The sequence below is a fragment of the Pristiophorus japonicus genome, chromosome 1 (genome assembly GCF_044704955.1).
Source record: "Pristiophorus japonicus isolate sPriJap1 chromosome 1, sPriJap1.hap1, whole genome shotgun sequence".
Classification (NCBI taxonomy): Eukaryota; Metazoa; Chordata; class Chondrichthyes; family Pristiophoridae; genus Pristiophorus; species Pristiophorus japonicus.
In genome coordinates, this window is record NC_091977.1 from 132,346,750 (window position 1) to 132,367,317 (window position 20,568).

General features: G+C 45.2%; 1 protein-coding gene across 9 annotated transcripts in view; it reads right to left on the bottom strand.

The window, feature by feature from the left end:
- Positions 1-20,568, bottom strand: part of LOC139265813 (sorting nexin-24) — a 291,009-nt gene that overhangs the window by 111,838 nt on the left and 158,603 nt on the right. For 6 of the 9 annotated variants that reach the window (XM_070883268.1, XM_070883286.1, XM_070883276.1 and 3 more), the window contains one exon: positions 14,714-14,818. In XM_070883268.1, coding sequence (XP_070739369.1) covers positions 14,714-14,818 — 105 coding nt within the window. Of the gene's footprint in view, positions 1-9,141; positions 12,276-12,433; positions 12,717-13,006; positions 13,117-14,713; positions 14,819-20,568 lie in introns of those variants that run through there. The other 3 variants (XR_011593633.1, XM_070883335.1, XM_070883311.1) reach the window with 3 other exon arrangements.

The following is a 20,568-nucleotide window of genomic DNA, read 5'->3' on the forward strand; positions in this document are numbered from 1 at the left end:
TCCCACCTATCTTTGTATCATCAGCAAACTTGGCTACATTACAGTCCGTCCCTTCATCCAACTCATTAATATAGATTGTAAATAGTTAAGGACCCAGCACCGATCCCTGCGGCACCCCACTAGTTACTGTTTGCCAACCGGAAAATGACCTATTTATCCCGACTCTCTGTTTTCTGTTAGTCAGCTAATCCTCTATCCATGCTAATATATTACCCCCAACCCCGTGAGCTTTTACCTTGTGCAGTAACCTTTTATGTGGCACCCTATCGAATGCCTTCTGGAAATCCAAATACACCACATTCATTGGTTTCCCCTTATCCACTCTGCTCGTTACATCCTCAAAGAACTCCAGCAAATTTGTCAAACATGATTTCCCTTTCATAAAACCATGCTGACTCTGCTTGATTGAATTATGCTTTTCCAAATGTCCCGCTACTGCTTCCTTAATAATGGATTCCAGCAGTTTCCCAATGGCAGATGTTAGGCTAACTGGTCAAAAGATTCCTGCTTTTTGTCTGCCTCCTTATTTTAAATAGGAGCATTACATTTGTGGTTTTCCAATCTGCTGGGACCGCCCCAGAATCCAGGGAATTTTGGTAGATTACAACCAATGCATCCACTATCTCTGCAGCTACTTCTTTTAAGACCCTAGGACGTAAACCATCAGGTCCTGGGGACTTGTCCGCCTTTCATCCCATTATTTTACCGGGTACTACTTCTTTAGTGATAGTGATTGTATTAAGTTCGTCCCTCCCTTATAGCTCCTTGATTATCCACTATTGGGATGTTTTTAGTGTCTTCTACTGTGAAGACCGATACAAAATATTTGTTCAACATCTCTGCCATTTCCCTATTCTCCATTATTAATTCCCCAGTCTCATCCTCTAGGTGACCAACATTTACCATAGCCACTCTTTTCCTTTTTATGTACCTGTAGAAACTCTTACTATTTGTTTTTATATTCCTAATATACATTTGTTTGGAAGCTTGACTTTCCGACTCCAAAACATCCAGCAACCTTGCCTGGCAAAGGCAACTTGACCCGCACGCACCATGGGCACTTTTTTCAGGATTTTAATGGCTCATGGTAGAGGATAGAGAGGAAATGGACCAGCATCAAAAGCAGAGAAAGAGGCCACAGCTGAGGCAGAACCAGAATCACTGCATGTGGACTTGCCAGCATCCCTTGAACAGCAAAATGCTCGTGATTTGTGATAAAGATTCATTTGAATCCACTCCCTTCAAAGGTCATTACCCCTCTTCAGAAACATTTCAGGATCAAGTTTTCTCTGGCCTGACACGTTCCATGCTGAACCCCAACTGCTCCTCAGCCACCATCACTAAACAACCCAGCATATACTGCAGCATAAAGGTCAGTGTCCCTCCAAGGTAGCACAAACTCCAATACTCCTTGCAACCTGTCCACTTTTGAGTTTCTTGTGTGGTGTAGACTATTATTTCTTTCCCTCGTGCTTCCCTTGGTGATATCGGGTACCAAGTGTCTTCTGCTACCTAATTTAGTGCTCCTTCAAAGTGTTACCCTAGTGGGAAAGGAAATGAGGTAACTAGCAACTGGATGTCCACAAGGGATTCCAGGAACGGGGTGCGTCCTCAGTTCTCTCAGCAGGATCATCAACAAGTTACAGGCTTAGCTCCTAAAGGAGTGTCAATGTTGGGAGATTTAGGAAACCCCTCAAGTTTTCAGTCTCTCTCTTCTGTTGCCTGCTTCCTTGTCTTGTAATGAAAAGACAGTAATGAATGATTGTTTTATGAGAGCTAACAGCTAGACAACTGGGCATTGTGCTTTCTTAATCAGACATGCAAAAACAGATATCATGCAAAAGGGTACTGAGGAGGTCTTTAAATGGGCCATAAACTATCAGTAAAAGGGTTCTAGGCAAGGGTATTTAAAGAAAAGATTCCATGTAAATATGCAAGTAATTAAAAGGTCAAATTGAAAGTGTATGTTGGATACATGACTTTGCAGACTAATACAAACAGATACATACAAATTACAACATGCTGCAGTGCAGAGGGACCTGGGGGTCCTTATGCATGAATCCCAAAAAGTTAGTTTGCAGGTGCAGCAGGTAATCAGGAAGGCGAATGGAATGTTGGCCTTCATTGCGAGAGGGATGGAGTACAAAAGCAGGGAGGTCCTGCTGCAACTGTACAGGGTATTGTTGAGGCCGCACCTGGGGTACTGCGTGCAGTTTTGGCCATCTTACTTAAGGAAGGATATACTAGCTTTGGAGGGGGTACAGAGACGATTCACTAGGCTGGGCTGATTCCGGAGATGAGGGGGTTACCTTATATGATGATAGATTGAGTAGACTGGGTCTTTATGCGTTGGAGTTCAGAAGGATGAGGGGTGATCTTATAGAAACATTTAAAATAATGAAAGGGATAGACAAGATAGAGGCAGAGAGGTTGTTTCCACTGGTCAGGGAGACTAGAACTAGGGGGCACAGCCTCAAAATATGGGGGAGCCAATTTAAAATCGAGTTGAGAAGGAATTTCTTCTCCCAGAGGGTTGTGAATCTGTGGAATTCTCTGCCCAAGGAAGCAGTTGAGGCTAGCTCATTGAATGTATTCAAGTCACAGATAGATAGATTTTTAACCAATAAGGGAATTAAGGGTTATGGGGAGCGGGCGGGTAAGTGGAGCTGAGTCCACGGCCAGATCAGCCATGATCTTGTTGAATGGCGGAGTAGGCTCGAGGGGCTAGATGGCCTACTGCTGTTCCTAATTCTTATGTTCTTATGTTATAAACACGTACCGTAGCAAATTTCTTGAGGGCATTTCTTTCTCATCTGGAGGGCTGTCCAATGAACTTCAGATCTCCATCAGCTATTAAGTCACCTCTTCCCATGGAGCCATCTTTGCATTTTATTGAGAATGGTGCCTCTCATAACCAGAGATAGCAAGCCTGCTTGTCTACACTCCATTCAACGTGACTTTCAAGACTCGCTCAGTAAAGAAAGCCTGTGCCATGGGAATGATCAGATTTTTGTACTCATTTTCCAACACTTTCACCAAAGCTGCTATTCTACCCCACAGGAAGTGCAAACAAAGCTTTATGGTGTTGCACTTACAATTTCCAGAGCAGAGCTCTTAAAAGTGCATCACCCAACCTCTGTGCTTCCATTGAGCCACACAGAACACTGGGGAATGTGCAAAATCTGGAAAAGTCCCCACAATGCCCCGGTGGCACAAGGTATCTATCCCTTTTGATTTTGATTCTTGTTAATGCAGGAGGAAAAAATACCTGCTAGTATTTGACGGCAACATACAAGTTTCACGTACACTCTGCTCTGGAGTGCATTACTGGTTCTCTAGTATACAACTGTGACCTGTTCTCTATTTCAGCTTTGTCAGCCTCAGATGAAGACCAAGATAACCACGAGCAACACCAGCAAGAACTGCACCAGCAACAGCCTGCTGCTCAGAGACCTGCAGCTCCAATGGCAAGAGGGGATCAGCAGGGAGGTGCAGCTTGCAGGACACCATACCGGTACACAGGTTCTATAGGTGGAGTATAAGCTTCCTCCACATGTCAGAACACCAGTGTCTCTGGAGGCTTAGGGTTTACGTATCACGTGGTGATAGACATTTGCAGCCTTCTGGAACAAGAGCTGCTGGCAACTAGACCTGGTGGCCATGCTTTACCAGTGGCTGTGAAAGTCACTACCATCTTTAACTTTTTTGCTTCTGGATCCTTCCAGGGAATTGCTTCTTTGCCAGGGCCAGCAATTATGTGAAATTTCCTGCGATGGCGCCAGTTAGAATGTACGGACTCTTGGGTTTGCGGCTGTGGCTGGCTTCCCACAGGTACAGGACATCATCAACTGTACACATGTGGCAATTAAGGCACCCATAGATCACCCAGGAGTGTTCATCAACTGCAAGGGCTTCTACTCCATCAATATGCAGGTGTGCGCAAGATTCCCGGGCAGCTGCCACAATGCTTTCGTCCTGCTGAGGTCCACCCTCCCAAACGTCTTCGTATCTGGTAGCAGAGTTACCAGCTGGCTCCTAGGGGACAAGGGTTATCCACTTCAAATGTGGCTGATGACACTGCTCAGAAACTCGAGGAATGAGGTACAGAAGCGAAATAATGAATGCTATATGACCACCAGATGTGTCATCATACAAGCCATCGGCATGCTGAAGATGTACTTCAATTGCTTGGACAGATCTGGAGGCTCACTTCAGAATGCACCAGCCAGAGTCTCCAGAATGGCTGTGGTATGCTCCGCTCTACACAACATTGCGCAGTGAGGTTTGCACCTACAGGAGGAACAAGTCGTAGGGTGCAGAGAATACAGCCTCCTCAGACAATTCTGAGGAGGAAGAGAAAGACGAGGAGGGGCAGAATGAGGAGGAAGGCGATGTGGGCAATACACAACCAGCAGCGCATTTTGCTGCCCAGGATGCCCTCATTATCACGAGGCTCATTTAGGTTCCACCAGTGCACCTATCTAATAACCATATGTAAAAGCCACTTTTGCACCCTCCATCCACCCCCAATGCCACTAACAGAAAGCTTCCCTTTCACAGTCTCCTATTGCTCGGCGTCAATTCATAGAAACATAGAAACATAGAAAATAAGTGCAGGAGCAGGCCATTCAGCCCTTCTAGCCTGCACCGCCATTCAATGAGTTCATGGCTGAACATGAAACTTCAGTACCCCCTTCCTGCTTTCTCGCCATAACCCTTGATCCCCCGAGTAGTAAGGACTTCATCTAACTCCCTTTTGAATATATTTAGTGAATTGGCCTCAACTACTTTCTGTGGTAGAGAATTCCACAGGTTCACCACTCTCTGGGTGAAGAAGTTTCTCCTCAGATCGGTCCTAAATGGCTTACCCCTTATCCTCAGACTGTGACCCCTGGTTCTGGACTTCCTCAACATTGGGAACATTCTTCCTGCATCTAACCTGTCTAAACCCGTCAGAATTTTAAACGTTTCCATGAGGTCCCCTCTCATTCTTCTGAACTCCAGCGAATACAAGCCCAGTTGATCCAGTCTTTCTTGATAGGTCAGTCCCGCCATCCCGGGAATCAGTCTGGTGAATCTTCGCTGCACTCCCTCAATAGCAAGAATGTCCTTCCTCAAGTTAGGAGACCAAAACTGTACACAATACTCCAGGTGTGGCCTCACCAAGGCCCTGTACAACTGTAGCAACACCTCCCTGCCCCTGTATTCAAATCCCCTCGCTATGAAGGCCAACATGCCATTTGCTTTCTTAACCGCCTGCTGTACCTGCATGCTAACCTTCAATGACTGATGTACCATGACACCCAGGTCTCGTTGCACCTTCCCTTTTCCTAATCTGTCACCATTCAGATAACAGTCTGTCTCTCTGTTTTTACCACCAAAGTGGATAACCTCACATTTATCCACATTATACTTCATCTGCCATGCATTTGCCCACTCACCTAACCTATCCAAGTCACTCTGCAGCCTAATAGCATCCTCCTCTCAGCTCACACTGCCACCCAACTTAGTGTCATCCGCAAATTTGGAGATACTGCATTTAATCCCCTCGTCTAAATCATTAATGTACAATGTAAACAGCTGGGGCCCCAGCACAGAACCTTGCGGTACCCCACTAGTCACTGCCTGCCATTCTGGAAAGTACCCGTTTACTCCTACTCTTTGCTTCCTGTCTGACAACCAGTTCTCAATCCACATCAGCACACTACCCCCAATCCCATGTGCTTTAACTTTGCACATTAATCTCTTGTGTGGGACCTTGTCGAAAGCCTTCTGAAAGTCCAAATATACCACATCAACTGGTTCTCCTTTGTCCACTTTGCTGGAAACATCCTCAAAAAATTCCAGATTTGTCAAGCATGATTTCCCTTTCACAAATCCATGCTGACTTGGACCTATCATGTCACCATTTTCCAGATGCACTGCTATGACATCCTTAATAATTGATTCCATCATTTTACCCACTACTGAGGTCAGGCTGACCGGTCTATAATTCCCTGTTTTCTCTCTCCCTCCTTTTTTTAAAAAGTGGGGTTACATTGGCTACCCTCCACTCCATAGGAACTGATCCAGAGTCAATGGAATGTTGGAAAATTACTGTCAATGCATCCGCTATTTCCAAGGCCACCTCCTTAAGTACTCTGGGATGCAGTCCATCGGGCCCTGGGGATTTATCGGCCTTCAATCCCATCAATTTCCCCAACACAATTTCCCGACTAATAAAGATTTCCCTCAGTTCCCCCTCCTTACTAGACCCTCTGACCCCTTTTATATCCGGAAGGTTGTTTGTATCCTCCTTAGTGAATACCGAACCAAAGTACTTGTTCAATTGGTCTGCCATTTCTTTGTTCCCCGTTATGACTTCCCCTGATTCTGACTGCAGGGGACCTACGTTTGTCTTTACTAACCTTTTTCTCTTTACATACCTATAGAAACTTTTGCAATCCGCCTTAATGTTCCCTGCAAGCTTCTTCTCGTACTCCATTTTCCCTGCCCTAATCAAACCCTTTGTCCTCCTCTGCTGAGTTCTAAATTTCTCCCAGTCCCCAGGTTCGCTGCTATTTCTGGCCAATTTGTATGCCACTTCCTTGGCTTTAATACTATCCCTGATTTCCCTAGATAGCCACGGTTGAGCCACCTTCCCCGTTTTATTTTTACGCCAGACAGGAATGTACAATTGTTGTAATTCATCCATGCGGTCTCTAAATGTCTGCCATTGCCCATCCACAGTCAACCCCCTAAGTATCATTCGCCAATCTATCCTAGCCAATTTACGCCTCATACCTTCAAAGTTACCCTTAAGTTCTGGACCATGGTCTCTGAATTTACTGTTTCATTCTCCATCCTAATGCAGAATTCCACCATATTATGGTCACTCTTCCCCAAGGGGCCTCGCACAATGAGATTGCTAATTAATCCTCTCTCATTACACAACACCCAGTCTAAGATGGCCTCCCCCCTAGTTGGTTCCTCAACATATTGGTCTAGAAAACCATCCCTTATGCACTCCAGGAAATCCTCCTCCACCGTATTGCTTCCAGTTTGGCTAGCCCAATCTATGTGCATATTAAAGTCACCCATTATAACTGCTGCACCTTTATTGCATGCACCCCTAATTTCCTGTTTGATGCCCTCCCCAACATCCCTATTACTGTTTGGAGGTCTGTACACAACTCTTACTAACGTTTTTTGCCCTTTGGTGTTCTGCAGCTCTACCCATATAGATTCCACATCATCCAAGCTAATGTCTTTCCTAACTATTGCATTAATCTCTTCTTTAACCAGCAATGCTACCCCACCTCCTTTTCCTTTTATTCTATCCTTCCTGAATGTTGAATACCCCTGAATGTTGAGTTCCCAGCCCTGATCATCCTGGAGCCACGTCTCCGTAATCCCAATCACATCATATTTGTTAACATCTATTTGCACAATTAATTCATCCACCTTATTGCGGATACTCCTTGCATTAAGACACAAAGCCTTCAGGCTTGTTTTTTTAACACCCTTTGTCCTTTTAGAATTTTGCTGTACAGTGGCCCTTTTTGTTCTTTGCCTTGGGTTTCTCTGCCCTCCACTTTTCCTCATCTCCTTTCTGTCTTTTGCTTTTGCCTCCTTTTTGTTTCCCTCTGTCTCCCTGCATGTCTTCGCATTCATCATACACAGCTGAAAAGCCCACTTGCCAGCCAGCAAGCAAGAATGGGCAAGATGTGAAAGTGGTGCAAAACAATATTTATGCAACTCGCATATAAAACAGAAATGTAACATTCTAACAATCTGTAACTCACCCATGTGTATACCTTTGTGCGACTACAAATCTTTACTCTTCCTTTTCCTATCACTTCTTTGAGTTGAACCCGTGACTTCAGCAGAGGTAGATATAGGCTGCTCAGATCCCTGTCCTGACAGCGGAGATTTTCTTGGCCGGCATTCTCTACCTTTTGAAGCCCGTGAGGGCTCTGTGAAAGACCACTCAACTTGTACCTGTGCAGGGACAGACTCGGTATCTGGACATGAAGCAGCATGTGGAGTACTGACTGAGGGAGAAGCAACGGGTGAGAAGTGGAAGCGCTTTGAGCAGAGTCTCCACTGCCATGTCCCCTTTCACCATGATTCCTCTCGTGGCCCAGCCGCACTTTTCTTTTAGCAATGAGCTGGAGAAAATGTTGGTGGAGATTAGTGGGCCGATGAATGGCCAAGGCTAGGATATCAGTCATCCTATTTCAGGTGGCATTCATAGTGTGAAAGCTATTGGTGAATGCTTGCATGCACTTGTGTGATTGCCGCGTTTGATATTCCATGCAGGTGGCTACTCTTTCCATGGGCAAAGACATTATCACTAAGGCCTGCAATATCATCCAACACATACTCGAGACAGAACAATATATCCCTCCGTGTCCTCACAGCCCCCAGCAGCACATCCAAGGAGACATTACTGAACCGAGGCGCAGCCTTTCAACTTCCGGACTCCAGTCTCCCACTTCTGTCTCTTTGGCTCCAGACTCCTTCAAATTGCATATTTAGCGTGCCCCTTAAATACTAGAGTTGATATTATTGCATCTTGCGGGTCGTCATCATGCCCGCTGACGCTAATTGTTCAGGAAACCCAAAAATCATATGGTAATGCAGTGGCTGGGTTAACAACCCACCGACAGACGCGCTGCAGTGACTTCCTGGTTTCCCACACGCTTTCAGAACCTACTCACGAAATTAAAATCCCGCCCCTTGTGTCAGTGGCAATTCTTTAAAATAAATAGGTAATACGGCAATTGCGGGTCTAAACCTAAATGTCTATGATCAGCAGTAGCCTTCTAAACAATCAATAAAAAACAGAACAAGGGCATATCTAACAACTTCAGATTTCAGAAAATGTTAACATTTCTACAACAGGACACACTTTGTAGTTACATTACTACAGAATAGTTTCAGTAAAAATTGGTAGGCTGGTAAATGGGTTTTCTCCATCAAACTAACACGTGGTCAGTAAGCCATAAAGGAAGGTTCAACAAAGTGTGACAGGTGTAGTATAATAGTTAGTGGCATCATCTGGAGTTCTAGAATTTATTTAAAAACTAATTTAAACTTTCACCAGTAGACACAATTGTACAGAATAAATAGACAAGTCGCTATGAGTTGTAATCTTTATTATATCTGTACCGGGTGTTACATTATCTCTCTCCCCCCACATGGACCCGCATTTTATGTTGGGGCAGCAACAGCGCCATTTTCAAGGTTTCATCCAGTTTTGGTTCAACTTGAGCTGCACCCAGGTTTCTAATCAATTCCTGGCAAAATTATTTTACATCACAGTAGTCAGTTTATTTATTAATGTAAAATAAGTACACGCTCCGGGAGAAAAATTAAGGGCTAAACTTTCCACATTTTTTGCATGCTTAACCCTCACTTAACGCCCATTTTTACTGCTGAAATTATGTCATTAACGTCCATATATCGCCCATTTAGCCACAAAATGGAAACTGACGGACATTTTTCGGAAACTTATCGCCGAGCGTTACTTTCCCCATGTACTTTCCGCACAGAATTAATGCCGAGATTCAATAATACTGCCCGCCCAATTTTTTTTGTCGTAAAGACCATATTTGGCGAAACTAACGCGGAGATCGCCCACTATCACTTTCACCACCTCGCACACATATCGCCCACAATATCGCTTGCCCAATAAAACGCCCAGAAAAAGTGGAATTGTTCTGAACTAAAACCAGCGGTGTGGCTGCCATTTTTAAAATCGCAGATCGCTTCATTCAAAAGGCTGCTTCAACTTCGGGGAGTTGTTCTCAGGTGAAGTGACCATCTCAACAGACATATTTTCAGACTCTGGACTATTGGGGGTTTACTCTAGGTGTATTCTAGTGAGGAAATTGTTGCTTCTGATCAATCGCTATTATACTTTCATTGCAATGGGGCCAGCCATTTCTCAACCTGTATCGATTAATACGCAGATGCTGCAGAGTGCAGATGTCTCAATGTGTGATGCACATCATTATGTCCCCAATTTAAGATGTGCAAGAATGAGGAGGGCCAGACCATACACACTGCACACAGAGAAGAGGTCTTACCTCGACGTGTCCGACCACACCTGCCTTCGGAGACTGCGCTTCCACAAGGTGGTGATCAATGAAATATGTGAGCTCATCAGGCCACATATGCAGCCTGCCATCAGGACATCAGTGTCGGTCGAGGTTAAGGTCACCGCGGCACTGTCTGTCTACGCGTTCGGTTCCTTTCGGGCCTCCGCGGTCGAGATTTGTCCCCTGTCTCACCATGCAACCCATCTTTGCATTAGACAGGTCACGGAAGCCCTGTACACGAGAAGGATGGACTTTATCAGCTTTCCCGTGACCACGGAGGCACAGACTGACAGGGCAGGAGCATTCTACCGCATTGCTAAGTTCCCCAGGGTGCAGGGAGCTATACAGTGTATTCACATCGCCATGCGGCCACCTTCTCAGGACCCGGAGCGTTTTCGTAACAGAAAAGGATTTCACTCCCTGAAGGTCCAACTAGTTGTCGATCACAACCAGATAATAATGGCAGTTAATGCCAAATGTCTGAGACTCACATCCTGCGTGAGAGCGCTGTCTCTGACATCTTTAAGAGTCAGCCACAAGAATAATGCTGGATGCTTGGTGATAACCAGTATGATCCCCCCCCTGCGTGACATCCACACCGAGGCCAAGAAGCGATACAACCGGAACCATAGAGACACACGCAATGTGATCCAGAAAACATTAACTGTGCTAAGCAGCGCTTCAGATGTCTGGATCACTCAGGAGGGGAGCTACAATACAACCCAGAGCAAGTAGGTAAATTCGTGGTCATGTGCTCCATGCTGCACAACCTGGCTATCAGGAAGGGCCAAGAATTGCCAGAAGGGACTGATGCTCCACTTCAGGAAAGAGAGGAAGAGGACAACGAGAGGCTGGACAATCAGGCTGGCTATGCAACCATGCCCACAACCCCCTCCAGACCGCAGGAAAGGACCCGTGGTGGCTACATAGCTGCAAGACTCTTACGTGAGGAGCTGATACCTGAACAATTTGCCTGAAAGAGCGTTGCTGTGAGTGACAACGCTGACACACTGATGTGTGTGTGCAGCTCAGACATCAATGGTGCGCATCACCTTGGTGCCAGTTAAAGTTTACGTTGATTGAAGTTAAGTTTTATTTAACCCTTTCATGTTAAGGAATCAGCAGTGTGTAAAGGTCCAGCTATCTGAGACAATGCGCAACAAGGTTATGTTCAATAAAATATTTTTTAGACCAACATTGATCTGAATTATAAGTATCACAGGCAATAACACCCAACCCCTGCCAAAACCCAATTTTTCCACCATTGACATCAATCAAATGTTCAACATGTCCAGCAACACAGAATACAAAGGTAAAGCAGGAGGGTGGTCCCCTCCCCCCATACACTACAATAAATTGCATACACCCAGATGGAGATGTAACACAGCCATCACCTGCGGACATGCACCTCACTTTCCTTGTCCCCTCCCTTTCTTCTTCCCATCTCTACCCCGTCCCCTCCTTGCTCCACGGCGCCTGGCTGAGGAGCTCCTCAGGCAGTACTTCATTGGGTGGATGAAGGCAGATGCGGTGGTTGCAAAGGTATGGGAGCAGGGGGTGCCGAGGAGGCAACATTCTCTGATGCAGAAGCAGGATCTTGGTCCTTGCTCTCATCTGTCGTTCGCGGTGGTGATGCGGAACCTCGGGGTGGAGTGCCGCACTCTGGGACCACTGGGAGGTCTGTGACAGCAGTGTTCCTGGCTATTGCCTCCAGGGCCTCCTCCATCCACAGAATGTATTCAGTCATGGTGGCCAACTGTCGGGATATGCCCCCCAATGCTTCGATGAGCTGGTCACCAATGTCTACAGTCCTCCTGGACAACTCTTACCATCTCTCCGCTCTCATGTGGCGCTTGTGGACCAGACCTGCCATGTCCACGAGGCCTCCGTGGGATCGGCGCCATCCTGGGGACAAATTAGGTGCCCTGTGGCGAGGTGCTTGCGGCCACCACCTCCAGATGGGAATGACCGGAGGACCACTAGATGGCCTTGGGATGGAATGGCTTCTGGAGCATGTTGTTGCAGGTTCTTCGAAGTTGGCGCTCTCATCCATGGAGATCAGACCCAGTGGATTGACGGGCGAGAATCGGAGCTCTTCAGCACCAGATGTAGGATCGTCCGGAGAGTCGGACCCCGCGCCCCCACCTTCTGGCTTCTGTGGCCTTGCCTGGGGCCGCGCTGCTGGCTGAGCTGCAAAACACAAATGAGGTTATTAGAGGAGAAGGGGGTGCTAGGGTCACAAGGTGAGTCCAGCACTACACACAGCATATGTAGGACAAAAGCACCACCGCCCTCAAAATCATCACAGAAATCACATTTCATGATCATCAACACATGTGCATTGCAATGATTATCATTAGGCCAGCATTATTTCTCTGACAATTTTAGAAATCATCTATCATATATGATTGTTCGGATATGAGTGGGTGTGGCATCTATTGACTTTACATCTCGCAATGGTGCAAGCTTTACTCACGTGGCATCATTTCAGGGTCTGCAGATGCTTCCGTGGCTGTCCAGGGGTGCTTCCCCACGAGTGCGAGCACCCGCTCCTCCAGGTCAGTGATATCGCTGGGGACTGGTTGCCCCCCCCCTCGTTCATCTCTGCACAGACCTCATTGTCGATAGCTTCTTTTGTAAAAGGTGACAGGACGACATGGCATGAGATCCTTGCGTGATATCATTGCTAGGTACTGTCACAGAGACTGATACAACACATAACCAACAGATATAATCATGCTTATTATGATAATTAGCATTCTTTACCTAAAGACGTGCAGCGTGACTGCAGGCTTTGAGTAAAACATTGCCTGTAAAAGTGAAAGACCTCACATCTGCTGATAAGTCACTCATGACTATTACAAATCAAATCATATAAATACATAAGTACATGTAAATAAATGTAATACTTACTCTTGCGGATCCCACAAAGTCTTTTCATCATTTGCGGCATTGGTTGCCCTCACGCATCTTTTGGGGTGGGCATCCCACGCCCTCCCTGTGTCAAATCACCCCAGCGTAACTCGACCTCCTGCAGGAGGGAGACATTTGCCTTGTCTGAGAACCTCCCCGCTCTTTTGCGCCCTCCAATGTGCTCCTCTCTCATCTCATTGCTCTCTCCAGCGTCAGTCTCCACAGCGTGATGTGATGCCTCCTCCTCTCCTTCCATTATAGGCCAAATTCAGGCAAATATGTGGCTGGTAACAGCTAATTTTTGTTTCCCTATTTGCTGTGAAGCTCTAAAGTCTCCCTCCTTCCTCCCAAAACAGCCAAACCACACCCACACACGCCTTCAGTCTCTCTCTCTCTGTCTCCTCTTCTGCACATGTCATGATGACACTTGACCTCCTGAATCGTGGGAATCGAGCGTTGCCATGCGTTGCTAAGGACAGCAACACTTTACAGCAAAAGGTCAGCGAGATTTAACGCTACCACCCATTTCATATCGCTCGTGGTAACGCCCAATTTCAAAAATGGAGACTAGGTGCTTTGAGAATGGGCGAGAAGCCGGCAATCTGAAAACCCATTTTTACCACCCACGCCGAAAATAACACCCATTTTGGGGCGATAAGCACAAAAGTGTAAAATATAGCCCTAAGAGTGAAGAAATTTACCATTCTCTGTAACATTACTGAATATTAAAAAAGCAAGGGGTCTCTTTCAAATTATCTTTCACAGACCTTTTCTTGGATAACTTTATTCATTAAACCTACCAAAGGGCCATTTTTTAAATATTCAAATTGGGTATTTGTTAGATAAATTATTATAAAAACCATGGACAAATAAGTAGCAAAATGTTTTTTAAGGCAACATGGTGAATTGATGATGGCCTGAAGCCAGATAGAGGCCAACTATTAATCACAGAGCTTTTTAACTATTTTTATATCTGACTGTTCTTAGATCAGACTACTTGCCTGATCATTAGCCGTTTACATCTCTGACTGATCTAAGCCTTTGACTCTGAGAAATCAGTTTTCATTTCTATATACTGAGATGACATATTAAATAATCACCTTGGATTTATAAATCATTTCTTCTTACAAATAAAAGGTCACAACGCAGAGGATCAAGGTTACATACGTTTTTCATACTTGTGAAAGAACTGCCATAACTAATCACCAGGGATGTATCCTATAAAGGATTTTGTAGAAGACTAAAATAAATTGTGTAATATTAATAAGGAGGTGGGGAAAATTGATGAACTTCCAACAGATCAGTTCGTAATAGTTATTCCTACAACAACACGCATGGAAAGCCTGGAAGGACCCACAGACTCTTACTGCTATGACAGTGACAGAAATGGGCCATTATCTTTGTGTAGTCTATATGTCAGAATTCTTGGCATCAACACTCTGCGCTGTGAAGTGCCCTGTGATCTGATAAATCAATATTTCATAGCAGAATTCATAGGTGTGTGACGGTACGACAGAATAAAGCTGAAACACGGTTGAAACCCATGATATATTTAACAGGTTAAACACCTTTGAGGGCAGCTCCAAATATAAGCTCATTTACACAAGATAGAAAGGAACTCCCAATGCAGAACACATTTAAGCAACTGGGCTACATAATCTTGATTTATGAGGTAAGCTGTTTAAAAAAACACATTTGGAAGAATTACACTATACCTGAAGGTAGGCTTCTAAACCATGGCGTCGTTGTTCCAAGACTTTAGGTACCCAGTTTCTCACGTGCTTTGAGGGCATTTCAGGTGTTTTAATGCTTTTCTTCAGCTTTTTAGAAAAAAAGTAATTTATAATTTACATTTAACAAAACTAAAAGCCACTTTAGTTTAATACTAGCTGACTGGCTAAATAATGCTCCCCTTTCCTCCTATTTTGTTAATAAATTATACAGAACAATACATAAGGTAATTACTTAACAGAGGGACCTTTTTATTTCACAGCGTGAATACAAGGTTAAATACCAGATTTTCTACCACTGGGGGAAAAAAAAACCTTTAAGGGATGTTCACTGCCCAGAGTCTGACCAAATTACTGGTCAGTTTTCATGTTGTCATCTGCCATCTTGCCACGTCATGCTTAGATTCAAACTAGTTTTGATGGCTTAAAAAAATTACATCGCCAAGGAGAAAAAAATACATATAAAAAAGAGACAACAATAAACCAGAAAAATATAAACCAGTTAGTTTTACCTCAGTGCTGATAAATGACTGGAATCTATAACCGAATTAAAATTACTAAGCACGTGGACAAACATGAACGAGCATGGATTTCCAATGGGCAGGTTGACCAAATATACAACCAAATTTAGAATTTCTTTGAATAAATAACAGTGATGACCGGAAAAAAGAAATGCCGTATATAGGGTATACATGAATTTTCAAAAAGCATTTGATGAAGGTACCATTAAAAAGACTTAAGGCAAAGATAACGGTAACTGGAATTAAGAGGAATTAGGTGATAACAATGAAGAGATGGTTGTAGGGCAGAAAGCAAACAGTTGGGGTAAAGTGAAACTTTGCAGACTGGGTCACTGTTGGGGCTCTTATTTATTAGGCACATAAACTTAGGACTTAGGAATTGAGGGAACAATATCAAAATATGCTGAGAACCCCAATTGGGGGATTGAAAGAATAAGGAAAAAAGCAGGATGAGAAAGTAAATGGTAGATGCATGGCAGAAAAATATGAAATAATCCATTTTGTAATTAAGAATCTCGGAAGGAAATACACCTTACATGGTAAGATTTTAAATGAAAGAGGAGCAAAGGGACCTTGGTGTGCCGATACACTGATTATAAAGGAAAGTTGCGCTCTCCCTTGCCCTGGACAGTACCACCCTAGCCCTGCTCCTGCGAAACATGCAAAAATCCACTCCAATGTTTCAGTAAATTGCTGTGTATTATTTAGCTGCTTTGGGACAATCAGAGATTACAATTTTTCCTCACTTAAAAAATAGTGCACTATACAAGTATACAAGATTCAGCATTCCGCTTTAAGAAAATTTACAATGGGCAATTGTTTGATTAAAAGTTAGATGCTAAAAATTAAACAAAAGCACAGGAACCTAATTTTGAACAGATTTCCCAACCAATAGTGTGCACCATTATTTTAATTTCAAATGCACATTTTTGTAAACTAATTTTTTTCCCAATTTTTATCAAAAATTATTTTAGAAGCATATGGCCTTAAGGGAAGCACAATACTAGAACTGGTGCCTCAAGCACACAATAAAGTAGTCCACTGGGGGCTGAATAGTGCACACCTTTCACCTCTGGCACCTGGGTTCAAAACCAGCCCAGACAAGTGGAATTAAATTGCATTTTCTCTGCCAGCTACAATGGTCCTAACAGAATTTGGGCAGTTCCTAGTGGAAAAGATTCACAACAAAACTAACCACAATTTGACACAAGCAGCTAATCTCTACGCACCGTAATCTTTAACAATGTAGGAAGCAAAATAATTCACAAAGGTGAAGTAAGGGGTGTTCTGCTGAGGTTGTGGTTAAGGCACATTGTTGGGGTATAGTAGAGGGAACACTACTCTGCAAGTGGCTTGTGACAGATCTGGCCCAAAGGTTATCCGCGGATGCCTGAAATGAAATCCATGGCCCGCAATTTGCAGTCAGCGGCAAAGCAAAGGCGTTCGCTGCTGGCTCTGACGTAAGCTTTCTGCAAAGGTCTCGCAATCTCTGTGGTGAGAAGTTCGGCTTTTCCAATGAGCAGCTTAAATCAACGTAGTATAGTGTGAATCCCATAGTACGAGCTGCTGTGACATCAATAAGCTGTCGAAGCAACAATCATATTGCAGAATTCTCACATACAGAGAACTAGGAAATAGAAAGCATTAATAATCAATCACTTTTTAAGACATTTACAGAGAGCGAAAGGATTAAGGTAGAAGCTGAACTATCATGAACAAACGTTTATCCATTTTAAAATCTAATAATTTTTAACTTAATGGAGAAATTTGACATTCCGCCAATATAAAATTAGTTTTTCAGGGCCAGAACGGTTGCTTATCAGTAGTTATTACTTAGATCGCTGTTAAAAACCCGTTTACACCTCATTTGAATGTGTCTAACCTTTTATGGGGTTTCTAGCAGCGATATTTGTTAGGAAAAGGGGAAGTTTTGGCAGATCAGTGATTTCACTGATTGGCGGCTTGGGGTGGCGGGGGAAGCACGGGTCCACAGCGCAGCCTGTCATCATCATAGGCAGTCCCTCAGAATCGAGGAAGACTTGCTTCCACTCTTAGAATGAGTCCTTAGGTGGCTGAAGAGTCCAATATGAGAGCCACAGTCCCTGCCACAGGTGGGACAAAGTCGTTGAGGGTAAGGGAGGGTGGGACAGATTTGCTGTACATTCATTCCACTGCCTGCACTTGTTTTCTGCATGCACTTGGCAATGAGACTCGAGGTGCTCAGCGCCCTCCCGGATGCACTTCCTCCACTTAGGGCGGTCTTTGGCCAGGGACTTCCAGATATCGGTGGGGATGTTGCACTTTACCAGGGAGGCTTTTGAGGGTGTCCCTGTAATGTTTCCTCTGTCCACCTTTGGCTTGTTTGCCATGAAGGAGTTCCGAGTAGAGCGCTTGCTTTGGGAGTCTCGTGTCTGGCATGCGGACAACGTGGCCTGCCCAGCGGCGCTGATCAAGTGTGGTCAATGCTGGGGATGTTGGCCTGGTCGAGGACACTAATGTTGGTGTGTCTGTCCTCCCAGGGGATTTGTAGGATCTTGTAGAGGCATCGTTGGTGGTATTTCTCCAGCAACTTGAGGTGTCTTTGTACATGGTCCATGTTTCTGAGCCACACAGGAGGGCGGGTATTACTACAGCCCTGTAGACCGTGAGCTTGGTGGTAGATTTGAGGGCCGGGTCTTCGAACACTCTTTTCCTCAGGCGGCCGAAGGCTGTGCTGGTGCACTGGAGGCGATGTTGAATCTCCTCATCAATGTCTGCTTTTGTTGATAAGCGGCTCCCGAGGTATGGGAAATGGTCCACATTGTCCAGGGCCGCGCCGTGGATCTTGATGAATGGGGAGCAGTGCTGTGCGGCGAGGACAGGCTGGTGGAGGACCTTTGTCTGACGGATGTTTAGCACAAGGCCCATGCTTTCGTACGCCTCAGTAAATACGTTAACTATGTCCTGGAGTTCAGTCTGTGAATGTGCGCAGATGCAGGTCTCATCCGCGTACTGTAGCTCAACCACAGAGGTTGGGATGGTCTTGGACCTGGCCGGGTGACGGCGAAGGTTGAACAGCTTCCCTCTGGTTCTGTAGTTTAGTTTCATTCCATAGGCGAGCTTGTTGACTGTGAGGTGGAGCATGGCAGCGCGGAAGATTGAGAAGAGGGTTGGAGCGATGACGCAGCCGTGTTTGACCCCGGTCCGGACATGGATTGGGTCTGTAATGGATCCATTGGTAAGGATCACGGCCTGCATGTCGTCGTGGAGCAGGCGGAGGATGTTGACGAACTTTTGGGGGCATCTGAAACAGAGGAAGACACTCCATAGACACTCGCAGTTGAGTGTCAAAGGCCTTTGTAAGGTCAAAGGAGGCCATGTATAAAGGGCTGGTGCTGCTCCCTGCATTTTTCTTGCAGCTGTCGTGCTGCAAAGATCATGTCCGTTGTGCCCCGTAGGGGATGAAATCCACACTGTGACTCCGGGAGGAGCTCCTCGGCCACAGGGAGAAGACGGCTGAGGAGGACTCTAACGACAACTTTCCCAGTGGCTGATAGCAGCGAGATTCCTCTGCGGTTGCCGTAGACGGACTTGTCCCCTTTTTAAAAGATGGTCACGATCACTGCATTTCTGAGATCTCCCGGCATGCTCTCCTCCCTCCAGATGAGAGAGATGAGGTCATGTACAGGAGGGCAGGAAAAAGAGTGGGAGAGCAATAGTGATAGGGGATTCAATGATGAGGGGAATAGATAGGCGTTTCTGCGGCCGCGACCGAGACTCCAGGATGGTATGTTGCCTCCCTGGTGCAAGGGTCAAGGATGTCTCGGAGCGGGTGCAGGACATTCTGAAATGGGAGGGAGAACAGCCAGTTGTCGTGGTGCACATTGGTACCAACGACATAGGTAAAAAAAGGGATGAGGTCCTACGAAACGAATTTAAGGAGCTAGGAGCTAAATTAAAAAGTAGGACCTCAAAAGTAGTAATCTCGGGATTGCTACCAGTGCCACGTGATAGTCAGAGTAGGAATCGCAGGATAGCGCAGATGAATACGTGGCTTGAACAGTGGTGCAGCAGGGAGGGATTCAAATTCCTGGGGCATTGGGACCGGTTCTGGGGGAGGTGGGACCAGTACAAACCGGACGGTCTGCACCTGGGCAGGACCGGAACCAATGTCCTAGGGGGAGTGTTTGCTAGTGCTGTTGGGGAAGATTTAAACTAATATGGCAGGGGGATGGGAACCAATGCAGGGAGACAGAGGTAAACAAAAAGGAGGCAAAAGCAAAAGACAGAAAGGAGATGAGGAAAAGTGGAGGGCGGAGAAACCCAAGGCAAAGAACAAAAAGGGCCACTGTACAGCAAAATTCTAAAAGGACAAAGGGTGTTAAAAGAACAAGCCTGAAGGCTTTGTGTCTTAATGCAAGGAGTATCCGCAATAAGGTGGATAAATTAACTGTGCAAATAGATGTTAATAAATATGATGTGATTGGGATTACGGAGACGTGGCTCCAGGATGATCAGGGCTGGGAACTCAACATTCAGGGGTATTCGACATTCAGGAAGGATAGAGTAAAGGGAAAAGGAGGTGGGGTAGCATTGTTGGTTAAAGAGGAGATTAATGCAATAGTTAGGAAAGACATTAGCATGGATGATGTGGAATCTATATGGGTAGAGCTGCAGAACACCAAAGGGCAAAAAACGTTAGTAGGAGTTATGTACAGACCTCCAAACAGTAATAGGGATGTTGGGGAGGGCATCAAACAGGAAATTAGGGGCGCATGCAATAAAGGTGTAGCAGTTATAATGGGTGACTTTAATATGCACATAGATTGGGCTAGCCAAACTGGAAGCAATACGGTGGAGGAGGATTTCCTGGAGTGCATAAGGGATGGTTTTCTAGACCAATATGTTGAGGAACCAACTAGGGGGGAGGCCATCTTAGACTGGGTGTTGTGTAATGAGAGAGGATTAATTAGCAATCTCATTGTGCGAGGCCCCTTGGGGAAGAGTGACCATAATATGGTGGAATTCTGCATTAGGATGGAGAATGAAACAGTTAATTCAGAGACCATGGTCCAGAACTTAAAGAAGGGTAACTTTGAAGGTATGAGGCGTGAATTGGCTAGGATAGATTGGTGAATGATACTTAGGGGGTTGACTGTGGATGGGCAATGGCAGTCATTTAGAGACCGCATGGATGAATTACAACAATTGTACATTCCTGTCTGGCGTAAAAATAAAAAAGGGAAGGTGGCTCAACCGTGGCTATCTAGGGAAATCAGGGATAGTATTAAAGCCAAGGAAGTGGCATACAAATTGGCCAGAAATAGCAGCGAACCTGGG